Source organism: Hemibagrus wyckioides, linkage group LG01 (genome assembly GCF_019097595.1).
Source record: "Hemibagrus wyckioides isolate EC202008001 linkage group LG01, SWU_Hwy_1.0, whole genome shotgun sequence".
NCBI lineage: Eukaryota > Metazoa > Chordata > Actinopteri > Siluriformes > Bagridae > Hemibagrus > Hemibagrus wyckioides.
In genome coordinates, this window is record NC_080710.1 from 11,807,982 (window position 1) to 11,831,861 (window position 23,880).

Consider the following 23,880-nt stretch of genomic DNA (forward strand, 5'->3'; position numbering starts at 1 on the left):
TGCATCTAAAGCAAGCAATAAGCGTGGGCCTACATAGACACATGATGGAGATGCTGAGGGGTGTGGTTACATGGACGGCGGTGGGGAGGGCTGGGATGACAGCTAACTAGGCAGGAAGGTCGGAAGAATCGAGGATATTGCTGGCATTTACTATCCGATGTATAGCTTGTGGAGTATAACTATATCGAGACAGTGTCTCTAACAGACTCAAGGTAAGGTAGCTTATTTAGATTAATCATAATTTTCAGTTCATCTGTCCGTACGCTGCAGAGAGATTTTTTTTTATTATTATTATTAATCCTTTTATTTTTATTATTGTTTTTTTCGGTGTTTGTTTAACTAAAAATCCTAGATGTGTGGGATGTTTTGTAATAGTCCATGTTAATATGGCAACCGATATGAACATGGCATCTGTGTCAGCATCTTCAGAGCGGAGGATGTAACAGGACGCAGAGCTGAGCGCAGGAGCTAGTAGGAATTGCTACCCCCCCCCCCTTTATTTTTATATTGTGTTGTATGATTTCTAAATGTATCTTTAACTCAACATATTTTGCACCCTTATTTTTGATTCCAATTCGTTATAAGCTTTTATATATCACCTATGCATCTGGCTCAGTGTCTGGGGCCTAATAGCTTTCCAGGATCCAAGGACACTGGGTGGATGCGAGCAGCACGCATCCTACTGTTTGTGTGCATCAGTGTGAAAAGCAGAAGGAGATCGTGTTTATCATTGTGGTCTTATATCCCTTATCCCGTTTGCTTTGATGTAGCATATTGCGTGGATTTTGGCTATATTTTGTAAATAAAATCTTAAGTCTACTCTTTAGGCCTGGTTTATGTTGATGTTGCATGTCTTATATTACTTAATCAATACTGATTTAGATTGAAAAAGCTAAAGGAAGTGCAGATTTTATGGCTAGATTTGACACTATTTTGTCAAATATATATTGACTTGTCAACTATTCTCTCACATGATTCTTCTGAGGAAACTGTCACTCAGTCAGTGTGTGTGTGTGTGTGTGCGTGATTGGGAGTATAAGATAAAATGATCATATTAGATACTGGAAATTGAACATAACAGTGAATTGTATTCATGTAAAAAAACACTGTTTACCTTCATTTAATATTCATTTCATTTACAGAATACATAAGAAATTTTCGATGTTCTTGATACTGCTACAAACAAGATCATACACTGGGTTGCTTAACATGTCTTCCTTGATATTTCAGGAAGTACACTGAGGCAAGATGTGATCAATATGTGGATCAAGTTTGACTGGGAACTCAAAAAACCTTACCAAATATCCGTTTCTAAAGATTAAAATTTTGTACATCATATTTGTACTAAATACACACCCACAATGCACTCCTCACGGCCCTCCATTCCACCACGAACACGTCGATTTGACACTGGCAGGCGTACAGAAGCTAAACCACCTATCCACGCAGCCAGGAGGGAGGACAAAAATATAAGCAGCATTTCTTCAGCATCTCCTCGTCGTACCACACGAGCACCTCCAGAGCCTTCCAGGTTAAAGGGCATTGGCCTGAGTGCTCGATCCTCAGTGACTCAGAACAAAACAGTCCGACAGCAAAAGACCTCTAACCCTTCAGTAACAAGCAAAGCTAAGGTTGGGTCTAAAGGTGGACATGTGGCATCAAACATAAGCCCTGCTAATGTGGATCCAAACTGTAATGAACCGAGTCTGCCTTGCCTGTGTTGTGATGGCCACTCAACTCAGGACAGCAACAGCTTATTTAATCACAATCATAACAATAATAACACTGTGACCATCAGGCAGCAGCTCAAGCTTGTCCCACCACCTCAGGAGAATAAGGAGTCTGAGAAACCAGAAATTGGAAAAGCCAAATGTAAGCCAGAGGAGGAGCAGCCTGTGGCAAGTCCTGTAGCTGAAAACATGGAGGACAAAAAGGAAGAAGAAAATGGAAATGTGGATGAAGTAGAAGTAGCTGTCAACAAGGAAGATGACATTGTGGTTAATGTAAGCGCGAAAGTAGATGAGAATGGAAATGGTAATAATCAAGATGTTAATGTCGATAATGTTGTCGACGACGATGATGATGACGACGATGAAGAAGAAGAAGATGACAACACACTTGTACCGTCTTGCTGCGATTGCCCTGCATCAATGTTGGATTTCTCTCTCACGTCTTCTACCTCATCTTCGTCCACCTCCATTAGCAGCTGCTCAGATCTGGATTCGGATTGTCCTGATACATTTTCAGTGTCTCTGCAAGAGGAAGAAGAAGAAGCCACTGAGCATTATTCTTCTCCTCACCCCCCAGCATCCCACTCCACTGTTTTTCCATACTGCTCCCTTCCACTGGACCTCAGTACTTCAGTGAGATCACCATCTCCATGCTCCCCTGATGAGGGATATCCTTCGGCTCCCCCATCTCCTTCTTCAGAATGTTTGGAGGGCAAGGCACCTAAGAAAGAAAATGGCATTAAAGTAGATCTTTTAAACTTTTTGGACTCCATTGATGAATTAGGTAAAGTGGATCACTTTTATCGAATTGTTCAGCTAGCACAGTGGGAGCTCAAGGATGACTTGGATCTAAGATATAGACTGGCACACCAAGAAAGGCTTGAAAAAGTCAACAAGCAGGTGAGACTTATGTATCTGGAAAAATTGCAGGAAGCTGGATTGGATTTTTCTGACGAAGATATTTCTGGTGTACTTGATGAAATGGGCAATATTGACATTTCTTGGAAGCTTTATAAAAGTGACAGATTGTGTGATTCCCAGGAATACAGTGATGCTGGGGTAGATATGACCGCCCCATCTGACCTGGATGAACCTCCAATTCCAGATTCCCTTGCAGCATCACCTGTGAACCCACCTCCCCGCCCCCCCAAACCTCCAGCAAGACATGTCAGTGCGCAACCAGAAATGCACACATACATGAACATCAGTGGGAATACACCTTCCGTTTCCTCTGCCTCCTCCCCAGCTAAAACCTTCAGTCTCTCAGTTTCCCAAAATTCATCTCTGACTTCATCTACAGTGTCAAAACCCCCTGTGTTGCCTCCACCACCATCACAGCCTGTTCCTTATTTCACCCTGTATAGTGATGCACCCTCACTCTCTTCACCCACTCCACCCATTCCACCTCCCAGAAAGCGTCATAAAGCCCGTCTAGAAGCTCAGAGGCTTGCTGAGCTTCAGAGACAAAAAACACCTCAGTCTCTACCAGCTCCAACCTCAAGACCTCCACCTCTACCACCTCCACCAGCTTTACCCTCTCCCCCTGCCATACCACCACCACCATTACTCCCACCTCCCCCATCATTCCATGCCCTGGATGTAGAGATACGGAAGCTGCTGGCACTGGCAGGGATCACCCAGGCTGAGTTACTAAGGCTTAGCCCTGAGCTGGGGGTCTGTGTTGATGGGGTCTTGGAAGAAGAACAGATGTCTGATGCTTTGAACAGCAAACATGCTTGTGTTATTGAGACAAGTAAAGAGACAGGGGAGGATGTGAATAAGGGGAAAGATTTTACGTGGAGGGAGCTGAGAGAGGGCAATAAGCTTGAAAAAGAGGAAATATTCATAGATGAACAGAAAGAAGAATGCAAGGACAGTTTCAGGACAACGTCCTTCACTGAGATGGCCAAGCAGCGCAAGCAGAACGAAGGTACTAGTAACTCTAGCTGTAATTGTGGTCTGAGTGATAATGCCAGCTTTACAACTGACTCATATTACAGCACGTCCATTAGCAACAAACAGTTCTCTAATTCTAGCTTCGGCAGTTTTGATTACGCCTCTGTGATTCCTGATTCTCCTCCTCCCCCTCCCCCTCCGCGACCTTTACCCCCACGGCCAAAAATATTGCCTAAACCACCTGAACTTCCTTCTGTAAAGCCTTGTGCACTACCTGCCAATTCATCTCGTCCGGATAGATTCGATTGGTTAATAGCCTTTACTCCAGACACAGAGACACCGCCTCTAGAATTGAGAAAAACATCTACTAACGGCACATCCCAAAAATCCAGCTCTGTTCCAAAAGTCACAACATTTAAGGAACTGCGCAACAGAAGTAAACAAGCTTCCCCACCAACTCAAATCCAACCAGAACCTGAACCAACTGTCATCACCCCCGATCCAGATTTCCTGTATAACCTTAAGTGGAGAAGAGAGAAGGCTGATGGGGATGGCACCCAGTGGGAGTACACTTCCCAAGCACAAGCCAATTTTCTCCAGCCACCACCCACACCTGCCTCATTGGCTCTATTTAGGGAAATACGAAGCTTGAATATTCAGGCAGATGCCACCCTGGATCCTGGCCCCATGCTACAAATGAGTGGCTCAGCCAATAAGAACAATCAGTATAACTTTATTGATGACAGAAAGAGAGAACTTTCCAAGACGAAGGATGAAGATGTGGTGGAGACTGAGGTCAGAGGAATGGCAGATGGAGGACAAACCTGGGAATCAAGAACAAGACGTGAGTTATAGAACTTAATAAATTCCTTTTTTTTAACTTGGTTGTTTATATGGTACAGTGTACAAAATAAACCAAGACCATAGCAGTTTCGCAGTGGAATATTACTGTGTGATTGAATTAATATCTCAGACTTTTATGCCACAAGAATCATATATTAATTGCCAGCAACCATCAAGCTATTGATGAATTTTCCTACAGCCACTTTCCTACTGCCATAGTCTCCTCAAATCGTTAGTGTTCTTAGTTAATGACCAGTGGCTTACAGGAACATGATCTTACAGCAGGAAAATAGAAGATGATGAGTCAGGATAAGAGTAAGCCACTGAGTCATGACCAGATGGTCAGGTCAGTGATATATACCTGTGAAGGGTAGCTGATAAAATCTCTGCAGAAATCTCCACTGTGCTGTATTGCTTCCTGTGATGTCATTTCAGGTTATTAAATTATTTATTCGTTCTGCAGGTGGAAAGCTAATGCCATCTCTCTCTCCCACGATCCCTCTCTCTCAAGCTCTCTCTCTCAATCTCACATTCTGTCTTTCTCTCTCTCTCTCTCTCTCTCTCTCTCTCTTTTCACTTTTAGTTTAACTTCTGTATATATATATATATATATATATATATATATATATATATATATATATATATATATATATATATATATATATCACTTAAATGAAACAAACAGATTTAACCCTAATTTATATAATGTATTTTTAACACGTTACGAATTATATAGTGAAATAAAGAAAATAAAAATGACATATCAAGCCTTTAGAATGGTTTGAGATTTGAACCAAAATGGCTGATGCACTGATGCAGTGATCATTGCTACACAGCAAACGGATTATGAACAAAAAGTAGACATTCTGGACATTTCAAGGCTGTTCTACTGTAGTTTCATTTGTCAGTGTTATTTAGAACAAAACATTAGTGTTTGAGGTGTTACTTTGCTAAAAACAAACTGTGTTCAATCGGTTTTAATGTATAATCTATGAATATTGTACACTGTGTGAGATTTCAAAACAGAGACCACATTTGATCCATGAAGGAACTGATAATTAGACAAATGTGTTGAACCGGGTTTGTTTAATGGTGTAGAATTATAGAAATCCAGGACTTGACATTAACATGACTCTGGGATCTAACTACTCTAAATCTATTTTCCGTAATGAGCATCTGCCCATAAATATATATATGTAGTAGGTATGTGCATTTATGTAATGTTGCCCAGAAAGGTTATCATTACAAAGAGGTAGTGTTGTAGACAGATGTTTGGTTATGTACCTTTAAGAGGTAGGAGGGCGGTTCTCAGATTTCGCCACCAATGACAGAGCAGAAATGCAAGAGTAACAAAACAGGAAATGAAATGAAGTGAAGCTGGCAACGACTAAGGTAACAGTGTTTTTCTGTGAATTGTTGGCAGTATAAATGACATTCAGGGTAGGCATCTGCTCTGTCTGTGAGAAACACAATTTTAGGCACGACTATATAGAACAAACCCTCTATGTAATTCCTTACAGTGTGCTAAAATGTCTTTGGTGACCAGCAGCAAGTTTCAGGCTCCTTTAATAATAAGGATGAAAATGAAGTTGAATTTAGTACATATGTAGACTTAATACAATACTTATGAAAAGAAATTTGATTAGTTGTTAGACGAGACTCCAGCACTAACAACATAGACAGGTCATCTAGATAGATTTTATTTTATTTTATTTGCTTGAAAATAGTGAAAACTGCTTACTTAGGACCAGTTCTGGTTCTCACCACTTTTAACTGTAAGAAATAATTTCTAAAGCTTGTGAAATCTGATCTTGGACCTGGTCCTTAAAGACGTTTTCCCTCTCAGAACTTAATGTCAAACCCACCTGCTGGAAGACTTAAAGCAACTGCTGGTTTTAACTCTTAAAGATAACATATTCACTTATAAACCTGGTCATTTTAACACAGTAGTAAACGTAACAGAAAGTGATAAGACACAGGGTGTGGCCTATATCGTTCCATAGGTATGTTTCCTTAGCTTAAACTTTAATTCGATGTTCTTCACAAGCTCATTTTGATCATTTGACTGCAACAGTGCGTAACAATAATGCATAGCTTTGTGTCTTTCTTTTTATTGGTACTTCAGATTATTTAGTAGTACCCAATGAAGGGCTTTCACTATCTTAGATATGGGTTTATTTCCTGAATCTCAGCTTTATTCTAACTTTTTTCATCAATGAACTATGTGGCTGAGGTCTACTAGGAAATGACTAGTTTTTCCAAGAAATCCAGTACCATTCTGGTAGGATGCTGTTGTAAACATTTTATAAAATGCTGGTGTTTTACTTTTCATATTCAGCTACTTTAGTCTTTTCCTCATGGTCAGTGGTGTGTGATCTGAACCGCAGTGCTCTAATATTTGTATCATGTTATGAATATGAACGTCTCACATGTAGCGTGAGCATGCTGTAATTGTGTAAATCTTCTCCAGGCTGCTTTCATATTTGACATTAGCATTTATTGTTCTTTCAGAATGACACTATTAACATTCTCTCCATTCTCTCTCTTTCTCCCTGTTTCTTTTGCTATGTGCTTATTGAATCATTTCTTCTTTTTCTACTTCACCCTGGTTTATAAACATAAACATTGCTTTCAATATTCCTGAACCATTCCTACATTGCTTTGCCTGTCCTGCTGGTTTAAAATGTTTCTGTTCATGCTTTATGCTAAACTCTTTCCAAAAAAAAAGTGTCCTCACCTCCCCTGTCTGTAGCCTTGCCAAGCACTTTGCCCTCACCTTATTATCTGCACTCTAGCTCCCCAACTCAAGCGCCCCTGTTTTACCGTTCAGACTTTTATAGGAATCAGTCAAAAGCTCTGTCTCTTCAGGAACGTTCCAGAGACTCTTTGTGTCGTATGAATCCCGCTTCTGACTCCATTACAGGCTACACTGACTCCATCTTCTGCACTGATTCAAAAAAGTATCAGGAAACATTGTGTAATCATGAAAATCCTTCTATTGGTTATGGTAATAATTCAGACAGCTTTATGGATTCTTTGTATCAATACTCTGATATCAAGAAAAGCAAGAGCTGTTACTGTAGAACAGAGTCAGTTAGCAACCTTGGGTCAGTGTATGAGAACCGTATAGATTTAGACAGTAATGTTGATTCGCTCTACTGTGGTGACAAATACAGGATGAAAATGATTGACACACCTTCTACAAGCACATACGATGATGGCAATACAACCCCATACAAAAATATTGAAATGATACGCTTTGTAAATGCAGAAAAGCTCAACAAACAAAAAAGTGGTGGTAACAAAGACACCAAGGAAGATGTGAATTCCATGTTCAGCCGTGAGGAGACCAGTGTTCCAGGTTCAGTTTGCAATACATTTAGTGACCAGAAAATTTTGCAGGACACATCCCATAGCTCACCCTTCCCTACCCTCTATCTCTACCACCCCAAAAATTGCCCACTGCATAAAGGGGCTCCTCCACGCTTGTCCCCTGTAGGGGCAATTTCACCCCCTCATAGGGCTGGGCCTCCGTCTCCAGGAGCCACCATGTCCGGTCTCTGTTCGCCCCTATTCCCTCGCAGTCACACGCTGCCTGCTCTTGCTGCCCCGCTCTATTACCCCTACTTGTACACCCCCCGAGCTCCGGCTCCTTTCAGGGAGCCACCGGCCCCCAAACTCCAATCTAAGCAGAATGCTTCACCGCTTTCGCTGAGTAAGAGATCACTACATCTTTCTCATTCCTCTCTTCATTATTGCCAATATTTTTATTTTTTTATTTATTTTTTTTACATTTCTCTTCTCTCAGCACTTGTGCTTTTGTATCGTTGGATGTATGTGTGTCTCAGGCTGAAGCTGTTGTGCTGTCAAGTGTCTTTCTGTGAGGTTTTAACAGCATGGATAAAGTGCATGGGCTTATTTAATGTCTGCTTCAGTATTAGTATTACTGCTTTATTTTAAAAACTAATTGTGAGTGTTACTCTACACTGATCAGCCATAACATTAAAACCATCCGCCTAATATTGTGTAGGTGCTCATTTGTACCACTGACATAGCTCTGACAATTCAAGGCATGGCCTCCACAAGACCTCTGAAGGTGTGCTGTATGGTGGGGCCTTGGATTGGATTGGACTGGACTTGTTTGTCCAGCACATACCACTCAGTCTGAATGGGATCTGGAGAATCTGGAGGCTAAGTCAACACCTTGTACTCTTCTCTGTCATGTTCCTCAAACTATTCCTGAACAATTTTTGAAGTGTGGCAGGGTGCATTATCCTGCTGAAAGAGGCCACTACCATTAAAGAACACTGTTGCCTAGGAGGTGGTGTACTGGGTCTGCAGCAGTGTTTAAGTAGGTGATGACGCAAAGGTTCCATGACCCAGCAGAACATAGCCCAGAGCAATGTTGCATCGTGATGCCATCTTTTCCCCAGGTAAAAGACACGCATACACCTGGCCATCCAAATGATAAAAAGTGATTGACCTGAGGTTTCCCAGCAAAACATAGCCCAGAGCAATGTTGCATCCTGATGCCATCAGGTAAAATACACCCATGCACCCGGCCATCCAAATAATAAAACGTGATTCATCAGACCAGGCCACCTTCTTCCATTATTTCAAGGTCCATTCCTGAAGCTCACATGTCCATTGTAGGTGCTTTCTTGATGAACAAGAGCATGTCTGACCAGTCTGTAGCTACACAGTGCTATAAGTAGCAAGCTGAGATACACTGCATGTTTTGAAACACTTCTACTATAGCCAGCATTAATTTTTTCAGCAATTTATGCTACAGTAGCCCTTCTGTGGGATCAGACCAGATGAGCTAGTCTTCACATCCCATGTGTATCACTAGTCTTTGCTTGGAGCTTTTTTGGTAGGTACTGACTACTAACAGAAACACCTCACAAGACGATCTGTTTTGGAGATTCTTTGACCCAGTCGTCTGGCCATTACTATTTGCACCTAGTCAACATTACCAGGATCCATACGCTTGCCCATTTTTCCTGCTTCCAACACTTCAACTTTGAGAACTGGCTGTTTACTTCCGGCCTAATATATCCCACAGTTTCCACTGTAACAAGATAATTAATATTATTCACTTATTATTCTTAGGTTTTCATGTTATTGCTGTTCAGTGTATGTTATGATATTATTTTTGTTATTTTTATTTGGACATACCTAATTTAGAAAGAATTAAGGTATCTTGTTGGTGTTTTTAAGCATGCATGTGTACTGATGTGTACTAATTTTGAATGCATGCATTTAAGTCAGTGTTTGTTCAGGTAAAAACAAAAACCTTTCTCTTACACCTTAAATCCATCTTATTTCTGTATAGAACTAAATTCTGTATAAATACTAACATTAAACTGTGTATATCCCCTAATACCTCTGAGTAAAGTAATATTAGTGTTAATTATAGTGCAGTAAAGAGTAGATTTATTTGTTGTATTTCAGTAGATGAGTTTATTATTTTGTCTCCAAATTTTCTAGCTGTGCGCAGCCTGTCCTTTGCTGGTTCTGCTGTAAAAGCAGGGACCTTGATGGGCGACAATGAGAAGCCCCCACTGATAGGTGGTGGACTGTCCCCTCTGTGCTTGCAGGAAAAACGTGGTATGTAGATCATACCTGTATTCAGAACCAAACACATACAAGTTATTTGAACTGCTATGAAGATTTATTAGGTGAAAGCAAGCATACTGAGTGTTTTTTTTTTGTCACCCAGCTCTCATCAGTGCAGTTAGTGTGGCAGTGGAGGCTATTCTGGCTCAGTTCAGCTCCTCTAGGACTCTTGTGCAGAAGGTTGGTTGCACCCTTTTACTGTAACACATATACTATGGGTAAAATTAGAGAATACATACTGTTTCTACCTAAATGATACTTTTGATACCTTCCTTATATTCTTTTGTTCTGTCTTTCTCTCCATACGCTTGCACATACTCAATATCAATTCTTTTTCTTTGTCCAGATTCACTCAGTAGATAAGGTTATTTAAATGTTCATCTTAGCTTATGGGTAACTTCGCTAACTCCATGCACCGTGCATTTGTTTCTCATCTCTGCTTCTTTTCTCCCTGTTTTCTCTTCTCCCCATTTACATCCAAACTGCCTTCTTCCCTATGTTTTTTTTTTCTCTTCTTCTTCTTTGATCATCCACTACTGCCTCGCCTGCTTTTGTTTCCTTCTTCTCTCTCTAACCAGGCACTCTCTGGAGACAGCAGTGTAAACCCCGCTCTGGGTCGGCTGGTGCTGCAATGCCTTTGCCCGGCCTTGTACAGCCTTCTCTGTGATGGGCTCAAACCCCATCAGAGTGATCTCATCACAGGCAGGAGGCCAAATTCACCCTGGGGATTGGTTCAGGCCTCCACCAAACCAGGTATGATTTTATTTCTCCTCTGCTCCATATCTCTGTTTCTCTGTGCACACATCTCTGTTTTCCTGGCATTCAGAATCCCTGCAGTGTTGAATCACCCATCTGTCATCCCCCTTATTTTTTGTCCTGCATCATTCAATATCCCCTCCCCTCTCTCCTCTCATATCTTCTCATGCATAATATCTTGTGTTATGCTACACGTAGGCAGTGCTATGCAGGAGTAATGAAGTAAAGGAGTTCATTTTTTCACAGTTGTGTGAGGCAGCTGTTAAATGGTTTAACAACTTCTAGATTGAAATGTCTTGTTTTCCCCGGTGGTCCTCCAGGCCCGAACACCCAGGCTTTGTGCAGCTTACAGGCAAAAGTAGCTGCACTTCCACAGCTCAGGCAAAGCCGGCACAGGTTTAATGCCTTCCTATTTGGCCTTCTCAAGTAAGCACCAGACTGCTTGCAGTTATTTTTAGCTATATTCTCTACTGCTATTTTTGTTGTCATGCATAAAGGCTATATGTATCTTCTTTCATCATCTCTATTCTCGGGTCCCTCTTGCAGCATCAAGCGCCTTGATTACTGGCTTTCCCACTTACAAACCTGCCATGGTGAGTGTGATTGGTAACTATCAACTATGTATTAGTCATTGTGTCTTGCCTTGTCTATTCTTTTGCCAGTTTTGTATTCCCAAAGCATCACATCCTGCTTCTTTCTTATGCACTTTCAGATGTACTGGAAACGTATTACTCGCCCACTTCCTTCATGCGCCTTTCAGGCACTTTTTGCCAGCATCTCTTTGAAGAGCTTCTCCTCATGCTGCAGCCTCTTTCCCTCCTGACCTTCAACCTTGACCTGCTCTTCCAGCATCACCACTTTGACCCCTTGTCCCCTGCGCTCAGTCCTCCCAGCCGTAGCCCACAGTCATCCAGTCCAGACCAGCCTCAGAGCAACGGTCAACATCTGAAGAATGTTTCCAAGCAAGGCTTCACTGATCCCAAAGCAACCAGCCACAATTCAAGTCCCACAAGCACATTCGATCCGGGTCCGACCTATTGCAGACCAATATCAGGGATCGGCAAAGGAGAGACAAGTCCACAGCTGCAATGGCTGAAGGAGAAAGAGATAATAGCACCCCCTAATATCTGGAGTGGGAATAGCTTCAGCCATCAGGCAGGTCAGGCTCTTCAGCAAGGCTGGGGGGCAGTGGTACGTTGGGGTGAGCGTTTAGGGCAGAACTGGAGTGGTTGGACCTCCACTAGTTTGTCAGAAGAGGCCAACGCTCACACCACACAGGATCTGAATACGCACTCCAATTCTAATTGTCCAAGGAGCCCAGGTCAGGAGCTTCTGACTGCTGAGGGAGGACCAGGTTCTTGGGGTTTAGGCAGATTGTTTGGAGCGCCCAAAAGTCCCAACAACCCACCAACAAATCGGTGAGCTACAGCTGTGTGCATGTTTCTTATCTTAAAATATTGTTTTCAGTATACATTGTAATAATAATCTAAATAATAAACTGGTTCCATATATTGCATATTTTCAAAAAAAACAAAACAATTGTATCACAAATTGATTTATGAAGCATGTAGTTACATGAAGCATGCAGTTACTGAGGAAAAACAGCTTTAAGTATTTAAGTGCTGACACTTCCTAAAATGTTAAGTAAATATATAACAGAACACGTCCCCATACCAACAGTTATGTTTTTTACTATGTTTATTAGTAGGTCATTTGCCTTGTGTACATTATACAGTGGCCAATCCAAATCAATAATTCAACAGGGTGGAAGTATAAAATTATACAAGTAATGTGAATTTCAGTAGTAATTACATTTGTGTACGTTTTTGTTGATGAGCTTCTGAAAATATCATTTGTAGAAATACAGCCTACTGTCTGTCCTTGAATAGCAGGCCCTATTATATATCATCTTTTGTTCCTTTCAGGCGTCCTTCTCACTGGCTAAATCCTGGTATAACAGTTCTGTCCCGTATATCAAGCACAGGCCAGGCTTTTCTGCCAGAGAAGATTGAGCCTGGAAGAAAAGGAGAGAGCAAAAACGATGAGAGTAAAGAAACTTTTGACCAGCCCAAACCTCTGAGGTAAAGTGTAAAGATGATGTTTTATCATTTCTAATAAGGTTAACCAGCTGTGTTGTTTTAAGTGGGTCAGAGTGGCCTAATCTTGAAGACATTTCCACTGACCCAAGTGGAATTTTTGTCATATAGAGTCTGCCTTGTGGTACATGAGCTCAGAACTGGGCTGAACTAATGGTGTGTCTAAAGGCAAAGATAAAGGCAAAAAAAAAGACACTGCATCATAATCAGGATGTTGTTGCTGGTAATTTTAAGCCTTTGCATCATTTCTGCCAGTCTTCAGTGGCATATTACTGGTACACATGCTTTCACATTTGCCATTAAGAGTAAAGAATCTTGTCCTGTCCATAATGTAAAAAAAAAAACGTGTTAAAATTCCAGGAAAATTCTTATAGATGGTGGAAATATTCCTGGGATTTAAATAATGTGTGCATTCAGACTTAACTCTTTTCTGATTAGTTTCTTATAAAAGCCCACCTCTGTAAAGAGGCTCAAGATTCAAGACAACTTCTATCACCTGTACTGTTTCAAAATGACTTGAATATCTACAACACTTCATAGATGTTTGAGCAAATTTTCCATGCAAACTGCAAAATTGCCTCTGATGGGAATCGTATGACTGCATCTGCAGGGTGGTCAGAACTCTGTGCAATCACATGGGTGCAGGAGCGGAGCTGAGCTTCAGAAAAGGGGAGGAACTCGTACTTCTTGGAGGCGTGGACCAAGACTGGATTCGCTGTCGCCAAGGTGACAAGGAGGGCCTTGTTCCTATTGGTTACGCATCGCTCATCATGTGACTCCTATTTGGAGGATCATGTGAGTTGAAGTGAAGTGAATATGTACCATGGATTATTATGTTAAAAAGAGAGATGTATACATTGATATTTAGTTCATATCCTAAACTCCTAAATAGTTATTAAGGGCCGTGCAGAAATGCTGAGCTCTGTTGCCTGGTGTGTGATGTTTCGTGTTTTTCTCTAGCATTCATCTAAACACATATATGATATTGTATAAATGATACATTTGCATAAATATATACTTATAGATATATAGAAAATCAGATGAATCGAATTCTAATCATAACTTTAATCATGATAGATAGGCAGATAGACATGAAACATGAAAAAAAAAACAGAATAGTCATCGTGTAGTCCATGTCCATGATGAATAGAATTCATTATCTTGAGTTATGAATTATTCCATCCATAATATACAGCTTATTCCAAATATCAAGCTTAAGAAAAGAAAGCATATATATCTATATATTTGTGTCGTCGCCCAAAATTACAGCTGCTTTTGGGTTTGGGGTGTATATCAGTAAAGGAGCTCCATGCACGCTATGTGATTATTAGTTCTCATATTGCTATTCATCATGTAGACCACCGAACCATTCAGGCAGTTCATTATTGACTCATTGACCAGGAAATAGTGGTTATGGATTTTCAGACACGGATTAAGTCTAGCCAAAGATAGATTTCCAGTCAGTAATCTCAGCAATTTAGCTTTAGGCTAGATTTGAATCTCTGCCTAGAAAGCAGATGTATTTATTCAGATTTTTTGTTAAATGCTATGTTATCACTCAGTCACTATTTAAAAGCCTGACGATGTAAAACTACTACTACTACTACGATTGATGTTGTTGCTGTCACTAGTGGCAGAGTAGAGTACTTTAGTGTGGTAGTGCACTGATCGTTTTTTATTTGGTATTTATTTCCTACAGTGTGCTGACTAGTGTGTTTCGATTTTATCACTGACTATGCATATACCGTACTGTACTATTCAAAAAACTCATCACTGGAATAACCATATATGACTGATGGCTCACTTTTTTTTTTTTTTGAACATTGGTAATCCATGTGTGAATGCCTTGAATGGAGTTGCATGAACTTATATCGAAGTAAATAACGTATTTATCAGTCTCAGAAGCAAGATGGCTGTGATTGTGTGCTGACATCAGTACATTTATTCCCCCATAAACCAGTCATATTTTCTCATTTATATTCTCTTATGTACTAAAGATTGCTGCATTTGGATTTGAACTAAACTGCTTACCTGTAAGATATAGGATATAAAGGGTGAAGGCGAGCATTTCAGATGAGCTGAGCACAGCAAGCATGTTAGGGAGGGGAGCAGAGGGAGCCCAATAAAAAATCACTTGCTTCCACACTGGCTGAGGCATTGAGCGCTACTGATTGATGGCGTTCCCTGGCCATCTGTGCCTGCGCTGACATGCCAGTTTGCATGGATCGCAGCTTCATCTCTTTAACCCACACCAACAAATGCTCACTATCACTGTGCCAGTTTCCAGCAGCAAAGCCGTGGGCTATACACATCACCCGCCACATAGAAATACACCAAGTATTTACAGCACCATCAGACACCTGCGTGAACGTGTAACGTAAACGTCCTCCACCTTTGCCAAGCCTCCACTATATAAGCTTTTCAGCAGACCAGCTTTTGTCTATTGTTTTGTCAAGCAAAGTAAGCTTGACCTGTTTTAGAAGAAGTCACTTTGCATTTCCGCACTTGGTTAGGTTTAAAGGTTAAATATGTGGTATTATAGGTTAAGCTATACAGAATAACAGCTTAGATGTGAGTATCTTTGATGTTGTGTTGTTACAGCTGTGGCGAATACAAGGCTAAATTTTATTCATTGGAATCTATGGTTTGGGGTTATTTTTCCATTCTTACCTCAAAAGCATAATTTCAGTGATGTATGGAACTTTGCAGGAATTTCACAATTGTGTGGTTTTTTTGTTTTGTTTTTTTACTTTTAATTTATTCTTTTTTTGATAGTATATTTAACTTTGTGATATAAAGCATTGGTTCTGTGTAAAAATAGATGTACTGGATAATATTGTGGTATTGTTTTTTGTTCTTGATGATTTGGCTGCTGTATTCTTTTTTTGTCTATCTCTCTATCTATCTGCTGTGGTGTGTAAGTGCGTATGTATGCGTGTGTATGCATTAGTGTGGCAGTGGGTTGCGTAGCTGTATGTGATTATAGCCCGCCGCTGGTAGCACACTTCAAATACATAGTAGCCTAAATACCCTGTTCGATTAACGTCATTCAGTAGTCAACCAATTGCTTGCATGTGGGTGTTTGTAAATATACCCAAATAAACTATTAAAATCAATACATGTGCCTCAAGTGCTGATTTGTTTTGAAGGGAGATCTTTCAAGCGTTGATGTATGGAGTGCATATATGACTTTTATGAGTCATTTCTTGTGACAAAATGACCATGGTGGGAAAGAAGCGATGAATCAAGCTTTTTATAAGTGTAAATGAAAAAAAATCTTCAAGGTAAAGCAGGTGCAACTCATGCAGCAGATATAAAGAAGCAGCGCAGCTCAGATAGGCAGACAAGGATGACACATAAATCTCAGATGGATTAAGTGATCAAGAGAGGGCACTGATGGAATTACACTCTTCCACGAACACACTTTTGTAATGTATTCAAATTTATCTAATATTTCCTATTAGAAAATAGACCACACATTAATGTTATTTCTATTTCTATATATTATTTCTACAATTTCTAGTTTTTTTTATTATTATTTCAAGCTTCAGTATTGCTCTATTGACAGATAATTATGCCCCCCCCCCCAAAAAAAAGAAAATGCAACACAAAACAAAAAAAAAATATATATATAATTATAATTTGGATTATATATAATTTTGAATAAATAATAATTAATGATTTAAATTTAATTCTATAATATAGTTTTATTTTATTTTAATTTTTTTTTTACTATATTTTATTTGATATATTGTAATCTCTATAACAGGAATTACTTGACCATTTTAAGTATTTTTCTCAGACATTTTTTGCTACATGTGGGTCTTGTTTTCTAACCTAGATATAAATAACTGCACTCTATACATGTCACTCTCTGAATGCAATTTTATTCACCACTAAATCAACCCCAAGGTTTGTGAGTTAAATTTAGCTCATGACCAATTTTTCCTTTCTGCTCTTTTCAGTTCTAACCATGAGAGGGCAGTGTGTTTCCAGACTCTTCTTAGTCTGGATTCTGCTGGAGTTCATGCTGTGTATTATGAGTTAAGGTCACTTTAATGCTCCACATGTTCTTGGCTTTTTTCCCAACTCTGAAAGCTTTTACTCAGGAGTGCCTGTGGCTTATGCAGTGGAAATACTCAATCATGGATCATGACCTTAAAAAAAAAAAGGTGGAACTAAAACTGGTAACTGTGTTGTATGTACTGTAATTTAATATTTAATATATGTTTTACATTTTGCTCAAGTGATTCTAATGTGTATTAATTTAGTAACACTAATTCTTGTGGCTTATAAGTGTAGTAACATAAAACACCAGATGTTATGCATGACAGGAAGACGAAAAAAAAAAAGCTAATGAAAAGCCTTAATGCTAATGTTCTCTAAAGTCTTCAGGGTCCCCTGGATGATCACTAATGCTCCTCTCTCTCTCTCTCTCTCTCTCTCCCAGCTGCTGGGATGCTAGAGTCATGAAATCATAAACACTAAACGCCTGCTGCAGGTGTCTTGGAAGCTGATACAAAGCAAAAGTATGGGCTGTCTATAGATCACAATAGGCAGGAGCCAGAACACAATACGTTACAAGAAAGTAAAAGAGACACTTCACTCACACCTGGGAGCGATTTAGAAAAGTCGACCCATGAACATGATTTAGGGAGTTGGAACGAAACTCGAGACCCTAAAGGAAAGCCATGCAGACCAAACAAGAACACGCAATACTGTACACAGACAGTAACCTGAGCTAAGGATTGAACTCCGCACCTTAGTGCTCAGGGACATGACAAAGCTGTCACCAAGCTGCCTCAGATTTACTCTAGAATGAACCAGACTTTAGGAAATACACGATACACATGATGCACAAGTTTTTATTTTTTAATCATTACAAGTGAGGACAAAGAATAAACTGTAAAAAAAAAAAAAAAAAAACAGTTGATTTTGATTTAATCACATATCAAGCTTAGAGAATGAGGTTTATGTAACACGTACACTAATCTCTGCAAGTTGTTTTTGCAAGCCCCAACTAAAAATGCTACACTTTATCAACAGCCAGGAATCTGTGAGCACTGGATGGTTTCGTGATGGCTATCTTGCATACTGCAGTGTAAAGGAGGAAATCAGTAGAGTGAATTTAAAATGGTAGCCATCATGATGCTCTAAACACCATTATAGATTTTTTTTATGTTGCTGAGATTGTGGCATTTGTTACTGAGGTATATCAATTCCAGCACACTGTCAATGGATCAGCGTTCCTGCCTTGTAGGTGAGCTCCTGGTGACAGACTCAGAAAATAAGGAGTGAAAGATAAATAAGTAGATGTATGGAGGAGAGTCATATCATCAGCATTATAAAAACAAACCTGATGCCTGTCACAGTCCAAGTATATCCCTATTCTCCGTGGCTTCACTGCCAGCTCCTTATCAGTCTCTGTGCTATTCTCCTTAACAGAGTAGCCTTGGTTATGTTTCAGCTGAAGCCTGATGTTCTTATTTAGGTTGCTTATATATCCGCCATCGACACCGACACTCCAGTCAATCTTTTCTCCCACGTCCACCTCCCAGTAATGCTGTCCAGACTGAAAGGACTTGTGGGTTCTGGCCAGTGGTCTATAATCTTTCTGGCGATAGAAAATTCCCTTCTTGTCTGTTCGAGTCACACTGCGGCCGTCAGAGGAAACCCTCAAATATGGGTCATGGCAGTCAGATATTACATTACGATCAGGAACTGTGGAAAGAAATTATAGCCTGGGATCATGCTGTGTGTAATCATGATTTAAATTCTCTTCAAAATGTTTTTCTTTGATATGCTACAAACCAGAAAACTGCAATAAATCAGCCATGTCTGCTTATTCATTACATGGCCAAAACTATGTGGACACCTAACTGTGGTCCTTCCCCAAACTAAGTTAGAAGCACACAATTGTGTAGGATGGCTTTGCATGCTATAGCATTAAGATTTCCCTTCACTGGAACTAACCTGGGTCCAAACATTTTCTAGAAGGACAATGCCCCTGTGCACAAAGCAACGACTATGAAGACTGAATGAATGGTTTGACATCAGATCCGGACCTCAATAAAGCTCTTGTAGCCGAATAAGCACAAACCCTCGCAACCACACTCCAAAATCTAGTGGACAGCCTTCCCAGAAGAGCATGGGTGTGATCCATATACATTAGATGATATAGTGTATCTACATTAACATGAATGTTTTTATATAATAAAAGTAGATTTAAATGATTGTTACCTGGTTTAATGGAGCCAAGCATCTTCTTCCACACAAAGAACTTCAGATGAGTTTCATAGGGGCCAAGAAACAGGGATTCAGATGCCACACTGAGGCCCTTCACCCCTGACATATACCTTCAGTGGATACTGTAATCAGAATTTCTGTCCAAAAAGTTTTAAGACATAAAATGTTTACGAATACTCACTCTAGTGACTGAAAAGCATTTTCATTCCTTTTAGACCAACTGCCATGAACCTGCCTCATCCCTTCAACAAAACCCAGGCCATGTTCGGTCCACCACTGCACAAGACAGAGAGGAAGGCTGTATGTGCTGTAAACTGTGATATCAGTGTAAGGAGTGAAAACTGAAACTCATATTCTTTTGTAGAAACAGACTGGAGTCAAACCTGCAGAAATCCATCAGGCTGATCAGTTTCAATGACTGACTTTAGTATGTCTTCATGCTCTTTTCCAGCATATAGTTTCTCCTCTATGTCATTTCTATTCTTCTGCATCTTCTCTACCACGGCCTTCTCTTCGTTCTCAAGCAGCGCTTTCACTTCCTGCTCCTTCTCATGAAGAAACTGATGCATTTCTTGGAACTGAGCTGAGATTTGGGCTGAAAGCTGTTTGGACCGCTCCTATCAAGATTCAGATTGTGATAATGTCACTGTTTCATGATGCTAAAGCATGTTTCATCATTTCTATTTAATACAGACTCCACAAATAAATAATAATAAAGAGTGATTAATTAGAGTCTTCAGCAACATTAATGACTGATAAATATCAAATTCTGGTCAGATGGTGAATGTCAGCTGGACAATTAAAGCGGTTGTTACTTCTCACCTCAGTTTTTGTGATTTCATTGGTCTGCCTCTTAATCAGCTCTTCCAGCTCTTTGTTATCTTTTGATATGAAACTTAGAGGTTCTTTTAGCATCTCCTAAAATACAGATTATTAGAAGATACAGAAAATTTAGATGAATAAATCTTTGAAAGACTAGAAACTAGAACTTTTCATGAGCTATAATGCAGAATACACATTATAGAGTATATGTCAATAAAGAAAACGCTTGCTTAGAGGTTCTTTCAAAACTAGCCTGCATTATTTTGTCACTCACAATTGTCTTCCACTGACCTTTTTGGGTTCTGCTGCTTCATCTACTGGTTTGAACTTGTGCCCTTGGTGTTTATCTCCATCTCTACAAATTAGACACACCAATTTTTGATCCGTCTCACAGAACAGTTTGAGCCTCTCATCATGGTCAGGACACACTAGTTTCTCTGGTTCCATGAACAGTCCTGCTTTCAGCCCGTTGGCTCCAGCGACGCCCATGTCCCTGTCTCTTATGGCTTGTTGTTCCGTGAGGTGCTCCCTCACAGCATCCACCATGTTCCTGAGGACCCGGTTGGATCGTAGGTCCCACATGGTATACGGTCGACGGCATTCGGGACACAGCCGTAAGCGGCTGCTGGTCTGCGAGTGGTTACTGATACACTGCCTGCAGAATGTGTGGTCACATAGCAAACTCACCGGGTCTGTAAATTCCCCCAAACACACCGAACACTGAATCTGCTTGAAGAGTCGAGAATCCATAGCAGCTTCTGTATATGGTTTATCTATCTATTCAGTAAAGTATTAATTAAAACATCAGATTTTGTGTCCTCTAAAAGCCATAAGCTGCTTTCAAACAGACTCTGATGGTCCTAATAACAGCTGCTGACTATCAGATAACTGACAGCATATGTCCACCACACTGGACTTCGGCAGAGACTGGAGGGTTTTTCTGGGCATGTGTTCGTCACCCCTCCGCCCTGTTTTCCTCAGGTTTCTATATTTGGGTGTAAGCACATGTTTCAGACACTGACCTGCATTCTCCCACCATTAACTCTGGCCAGTAGTAAACTGCAATGGCACTCAGGTTAATAGTACAGTCTACAAAGCCGTAAAGCTTCCTTTGCCATTATAGTAGCAGAAAAAGGATCAGCACACAAATTCCTATTCCTATGAATTAGGAATACATATCCAATACAACAAACTCTCATGCTTTTGAGCAAGTTACAAATCAGCTGGTGAAGAAATCCAACAGGTGACTGGATTGTCACATGAACATAAAATGCGAGCACTGATGAGCCACACTTCTGTCCAAAGCTCTGTTGTCCTCTCGGTCTATAATTAGCATGCATATCCTTTACTTTTAACTGTATCTGCTTTGAAAAGAAATCCTTGTTTGTGAAATGTTTGGTTTATTTCTTTTAAGGACAATATTTTATACAATGAAAAATATAAATACATTTTAAACAATGATGAATGTACTGAAAGACTAAAGGAATAATGCAATCATACAGTAAACATCGATATACAGATTATACATTAAGAATTGTACACAGGTTGAAGTGAAATGGCCTGATGTGAAAGACTGTCAGAGTTTTTATTAAATATTAAAAAAATAATGTCCTACCTTTTGCTCATTTATAATTACAATTAATGTTGTGGAGCGTTCATAAAACTACAGTCATTATAAAAATTTATTCTACCAAAAGAAAAAAGCTGCATAATCTTATTCGATTAATATTAATCTCATAAAAGGAAATCTCAAAGGAAATAAAAAGTAAAATCATAAATTTGGGTTTAACCATGTCAATCATTTTTGTGTCCATGTGAATGAGATTTTAGTCTAGAAATGCTCTTGTATTAGAATGCATTATCACATTAATACATAAATTTGATTTTTGGTAGGAACTATTGTCATAGCAAAATGCACTGTGCCTAATAACCAATCAAATAAAATACCTTTATTTAAAACATTAAATTTAACTTGCATAGTTAGGTATCATTTTGCTCTCAATACCAGCAAATAGTGAGTGGATCGCTGTTCTTTCCATCCAAATAAAGACCAGGAGAGAGACAGAGAGAATAGGGTGGTGGTTTTGACAAGACTCTAGTATCAATGAGAATCATTTTGTCAGCATTATAGAATGAGATCAGATTTCTCTCACAGTCCAGGTACACGCCTATCTTCCTAGGCTGTGATGTAAGATCTACTGTGCTTTTGTCCGTATCGTGGGTCTGTTCGATGTGGTAGCTAGAATCTGAGTTGAAGCAAAGCACCGTGTCATTGACAATTTTACCCGATTCACAGCTACAAACCCCAACACCCCAGTCCACTTTCCTCCCCACATCCAACTCCCAGTAGTGTTTCCCTGTGTTAAATGATGACACTATCTTTAGCCAAAGTGAGTTGGGTTTGTTTTTCTGGATTCTTGTCACCTTCTTGGGCTGAATACAGAGTCCACTGGGAGAAATGCTGATGCTTTGATCGCCTTTGTCCTCCACAGTGTGGTGATGAGGCACTTGATGGGGAACAAATAGAAGTGGTTATGATAACTAACTTGTAAGTGCAGATATTTTGCATTTCAAAAGGTATGCCATGCACATAGGCAGTCAGCTCTCACCTAGCTGGATGAATCTCAACATCTCTTTCCACACAAAGAACTGCAGGAGCGTCTCATAGGGACCAAGAGACAGGGTGTCGGGTACAACCCTAAGATCCTCCAGGGCCAGGTGCCTAAAAATCATTTTGTAATAAATTCCTAAAATGTAATAAATGTAACCTTTTTGCCTATATTATCTATACAATGTTACTCACGTTGAATTTCCTATGACTACTTTCCGAACTACAAAGCGTCCAGTCTCATTCCACCACTGCAGGAAAACAAACATGAATCAGATTTATTCTTTTTAACTCATAGCTTCTATTTAAAAGTTTTATTGAGTAAAAAAAATCATTACTTACCTGTAGGAACCGGCTAGGTTGATTAATCTCTAAAGCTGACCTCATCATTCCTTGTTTTTCTCCTCTGTCTGACAACATTTCTTCCATTGTAAACATGTTTATTCCCATTATGGCCAAGATTTGTTTTTCCTCCTCCTCTAGCTTTTTCTTCACCTCCCTCTCTTTGTCCTCCAGGAACTGGTGCAGCTTCATAAACTGGTTTGAGATCTGGTCTGATAATGATTTGGATTTCCCCTAGAAGAAATAAATGGCCTTTTATACTCAGTAAACATCACAACAACACAACATCTCATTATGAAGTGTGGTATGTCACCTACCATTGTTTTCAGAATCTCTTCAGCCTGCTCATTAATCAAATCGACCAGTATGTTTTCTACTCCGAGCAAAGATTCCAGAGTCTCAGTTATCTTTTTCTAAAGGAATTTATCAGACTTTAACACTTAAATGGACAACACCATTTAATCACTTAAAAAGTTTGAACCTTACTGAATTTACCTTCTTGTCATGGAATGCAGCATCCAAAGTTTTAAAACTATGTCCCCGGTGTGTCTTGTCCTCTTTGCAGACAACACAGATTAGTTTTTGATCCGTCACACAGAAAAGCTTGAGTTTTTCATTGTGGTATGTACAGTGTTCTGTGAAGTCTTGGTTGATGATCGAGGTCCGTGCGGAAGCAGAAGTCACCCTGTCAACCAAGGCTTGATGTTCCCTCAGATGGTCTTTGGCCGCATCCACCAAGTTTCTTAAAACTCGGTTTACTCTGATATCATTCGGAGCAAAAGGTCTACGGCATTCTGGACATTTGGTGTCAGCAGCGTTTCTGGTCATGTGCTCGGTAATACATCCTCTACAGTAGAAGTGCTCACATGGAAGACACACTGGATCCCTTAAATCGTTCAAACACACTGGACAGCGGATTTGA

The 23,880-nt window shown here is 39.9% G+C and overlaps 3 protein-coding genes across 5 annotated transcripts; 1 reads left to right on the forward strand and 2 right to left on the reverse strand.

Moving 5' to 3' along the window:
• Positions 1-75: 75 nt before the first annotated feature.
• Positions 76-16,056, forward strand: rusc1 (RUN and SH3 domain containing 1). 3 transcript variants are annotated; one of them, XM_058393658.1, is made up of 12 exons: positions 76-212; positions 1,231-4,470; positions 7,198-8,184; positions 9,960-10,079; positions 10,192-10,268; positions 10,435-10,452; positions 10,667-10,841; positions 11,165-11,270; positions 11,391-11,437; positions 11,557-12,262; positions 12,770-12,925; positions 13,551-16,056. In XM_058393658.1, the coding sequence occupies exons 2-12, from the start codon at positions 1,362-1,364 to the stop codon at positions 13,714-13,716; spliced, it is 5,667 nt and encodes a 1,888-aa protein (XP_058249641.1). In that variant the 5' UTR covers positions 76-212; positions 1,231-1,361; the 3' UTR covers positions 13,717-16,056. The 3 variants fall into 3 exon arrangements, with proteins under 3 accessions (XP_058249641.1, XP_058249648.1, XP_058249654.1); XM_058393665.1 differs by lacking the exon at positions 10,435-10,452; XM_058393671.1 differs by lacking the exon at positions 7,198-8,184.
• Positions 16,057-18,155: 2,099 nt separating this feature from the next.
• On the reverse strand, positions 18,156-21,294 carry trim109 (tripartite motif containing 109). Its single transcript, XM_058395166.1, has 6 exons — positions 20,300-21,294; positions 20,009-20,104; positions 19,570-19,803; positions 19,368-19,462; positions 19,181-19,296; positions 18,156-18,661 (listed from the first exon to the last, which is right to left on the reverse strand). The coding sequence occupies exons 1-6, from the start codon at positions 20,756-20,758 to the stop codon at positions 18,156-18,158; spliced, it is 1,506 nt and encodes a 501-aa protein (XP_058251149.1). The 5' UTR covers positions 20,759-21,294.
• Positions 21,295-21,483: 189 nt separating this feature from the next.
• LOC131356249 (zinc-binding protein A33-like) lies at positions 21,484-23,583 on the reverse strand. The gene is made up of 5 exons (XM_058395170.1): positions 23,276-23,583; positions 22,959-23,192; positions 22,812-22,867; positions 22,618-22,730; positions 21,484-22,515 (listed from the first exon to the last, which is right to left on the reverse strand). The coding sequence occupies exons 1-5, from the start codon at positions 23,276-23,278 to the stop codon at positions 22,007-22,009; spliced, it is 915 nt and encodes a 304-aa protein (XP_058251153.1). The 5' UTR covers positions 23,279-23,583; the 3' UTR covers positions 21,484-22,006.
• Between the last annotated feature and the right edge of the window lie 297 nt (positions 23,584-23,880).

Excerpts from the sequence above, each read along its gene's own strand:
- trim109 (XM_058395166.1), bottom strand. The coding sequence starts at position 20,758 with ATGGATTCTCGACTCTTCAAGCAGATTCAGTGTTCGGTGTGTTTGGGG. Across the intron at positions 20,105-20,299 it reads AAGCAGCAGAACCCAAAAAG|GAGATGCTAAAAGAACCTCT; the intron begins GTCAGTGGAAGA and ends TCTGTATTTTAG. Across the intron at positions 19,463-19,569 it reads AGCCTGATGGATTTCTGCAG|TGGTGGACCGAACATGGCCT; the intron begins GTTTGACTCCAG and ends TGTCTTGTGCAG.
- LOC131356249 (XM_058395170.1), bottom strand. Across the intron at positions 22,868-22,958 it reads AACCTAGCCGGTTCCTACAG|TGGTGGAATGAGACTGGACG; the intron begins GTAAGTAATGAT and ends GTTTTCCTGCAG. Across the intron at positions 22,731-22,811 it reads GTAGTCATAGGAAATTCAAC|GCACCTGGCCCTGGAGGATC; the intron begins GTGAGTAACATT and ends AATGATTTTTAG.
- rusc1 (XM_058393658.1), top strand. The coding sequence starts at position 1,362 with ATGCACTCCTCACGGCCCTCCATTCCACCACGAACACGTCGATTTGAC. Across the intron at positions 10,842-11,164 it reads TCAGGCCTCCACCAAACCAG|GCCCGAACACCCAGGCTTTG; the intron begins GTATGATTTTAT and ends GTGGTCCTCCAG. Across the intron at positions 12,926-13,550 it reads GACCAGCCCAAACCTCTGAG|GGTGGTCAGAACTCTGTGCA; the intron begins GTAAAGTGTAAA and ends CTGCATCTGCAG.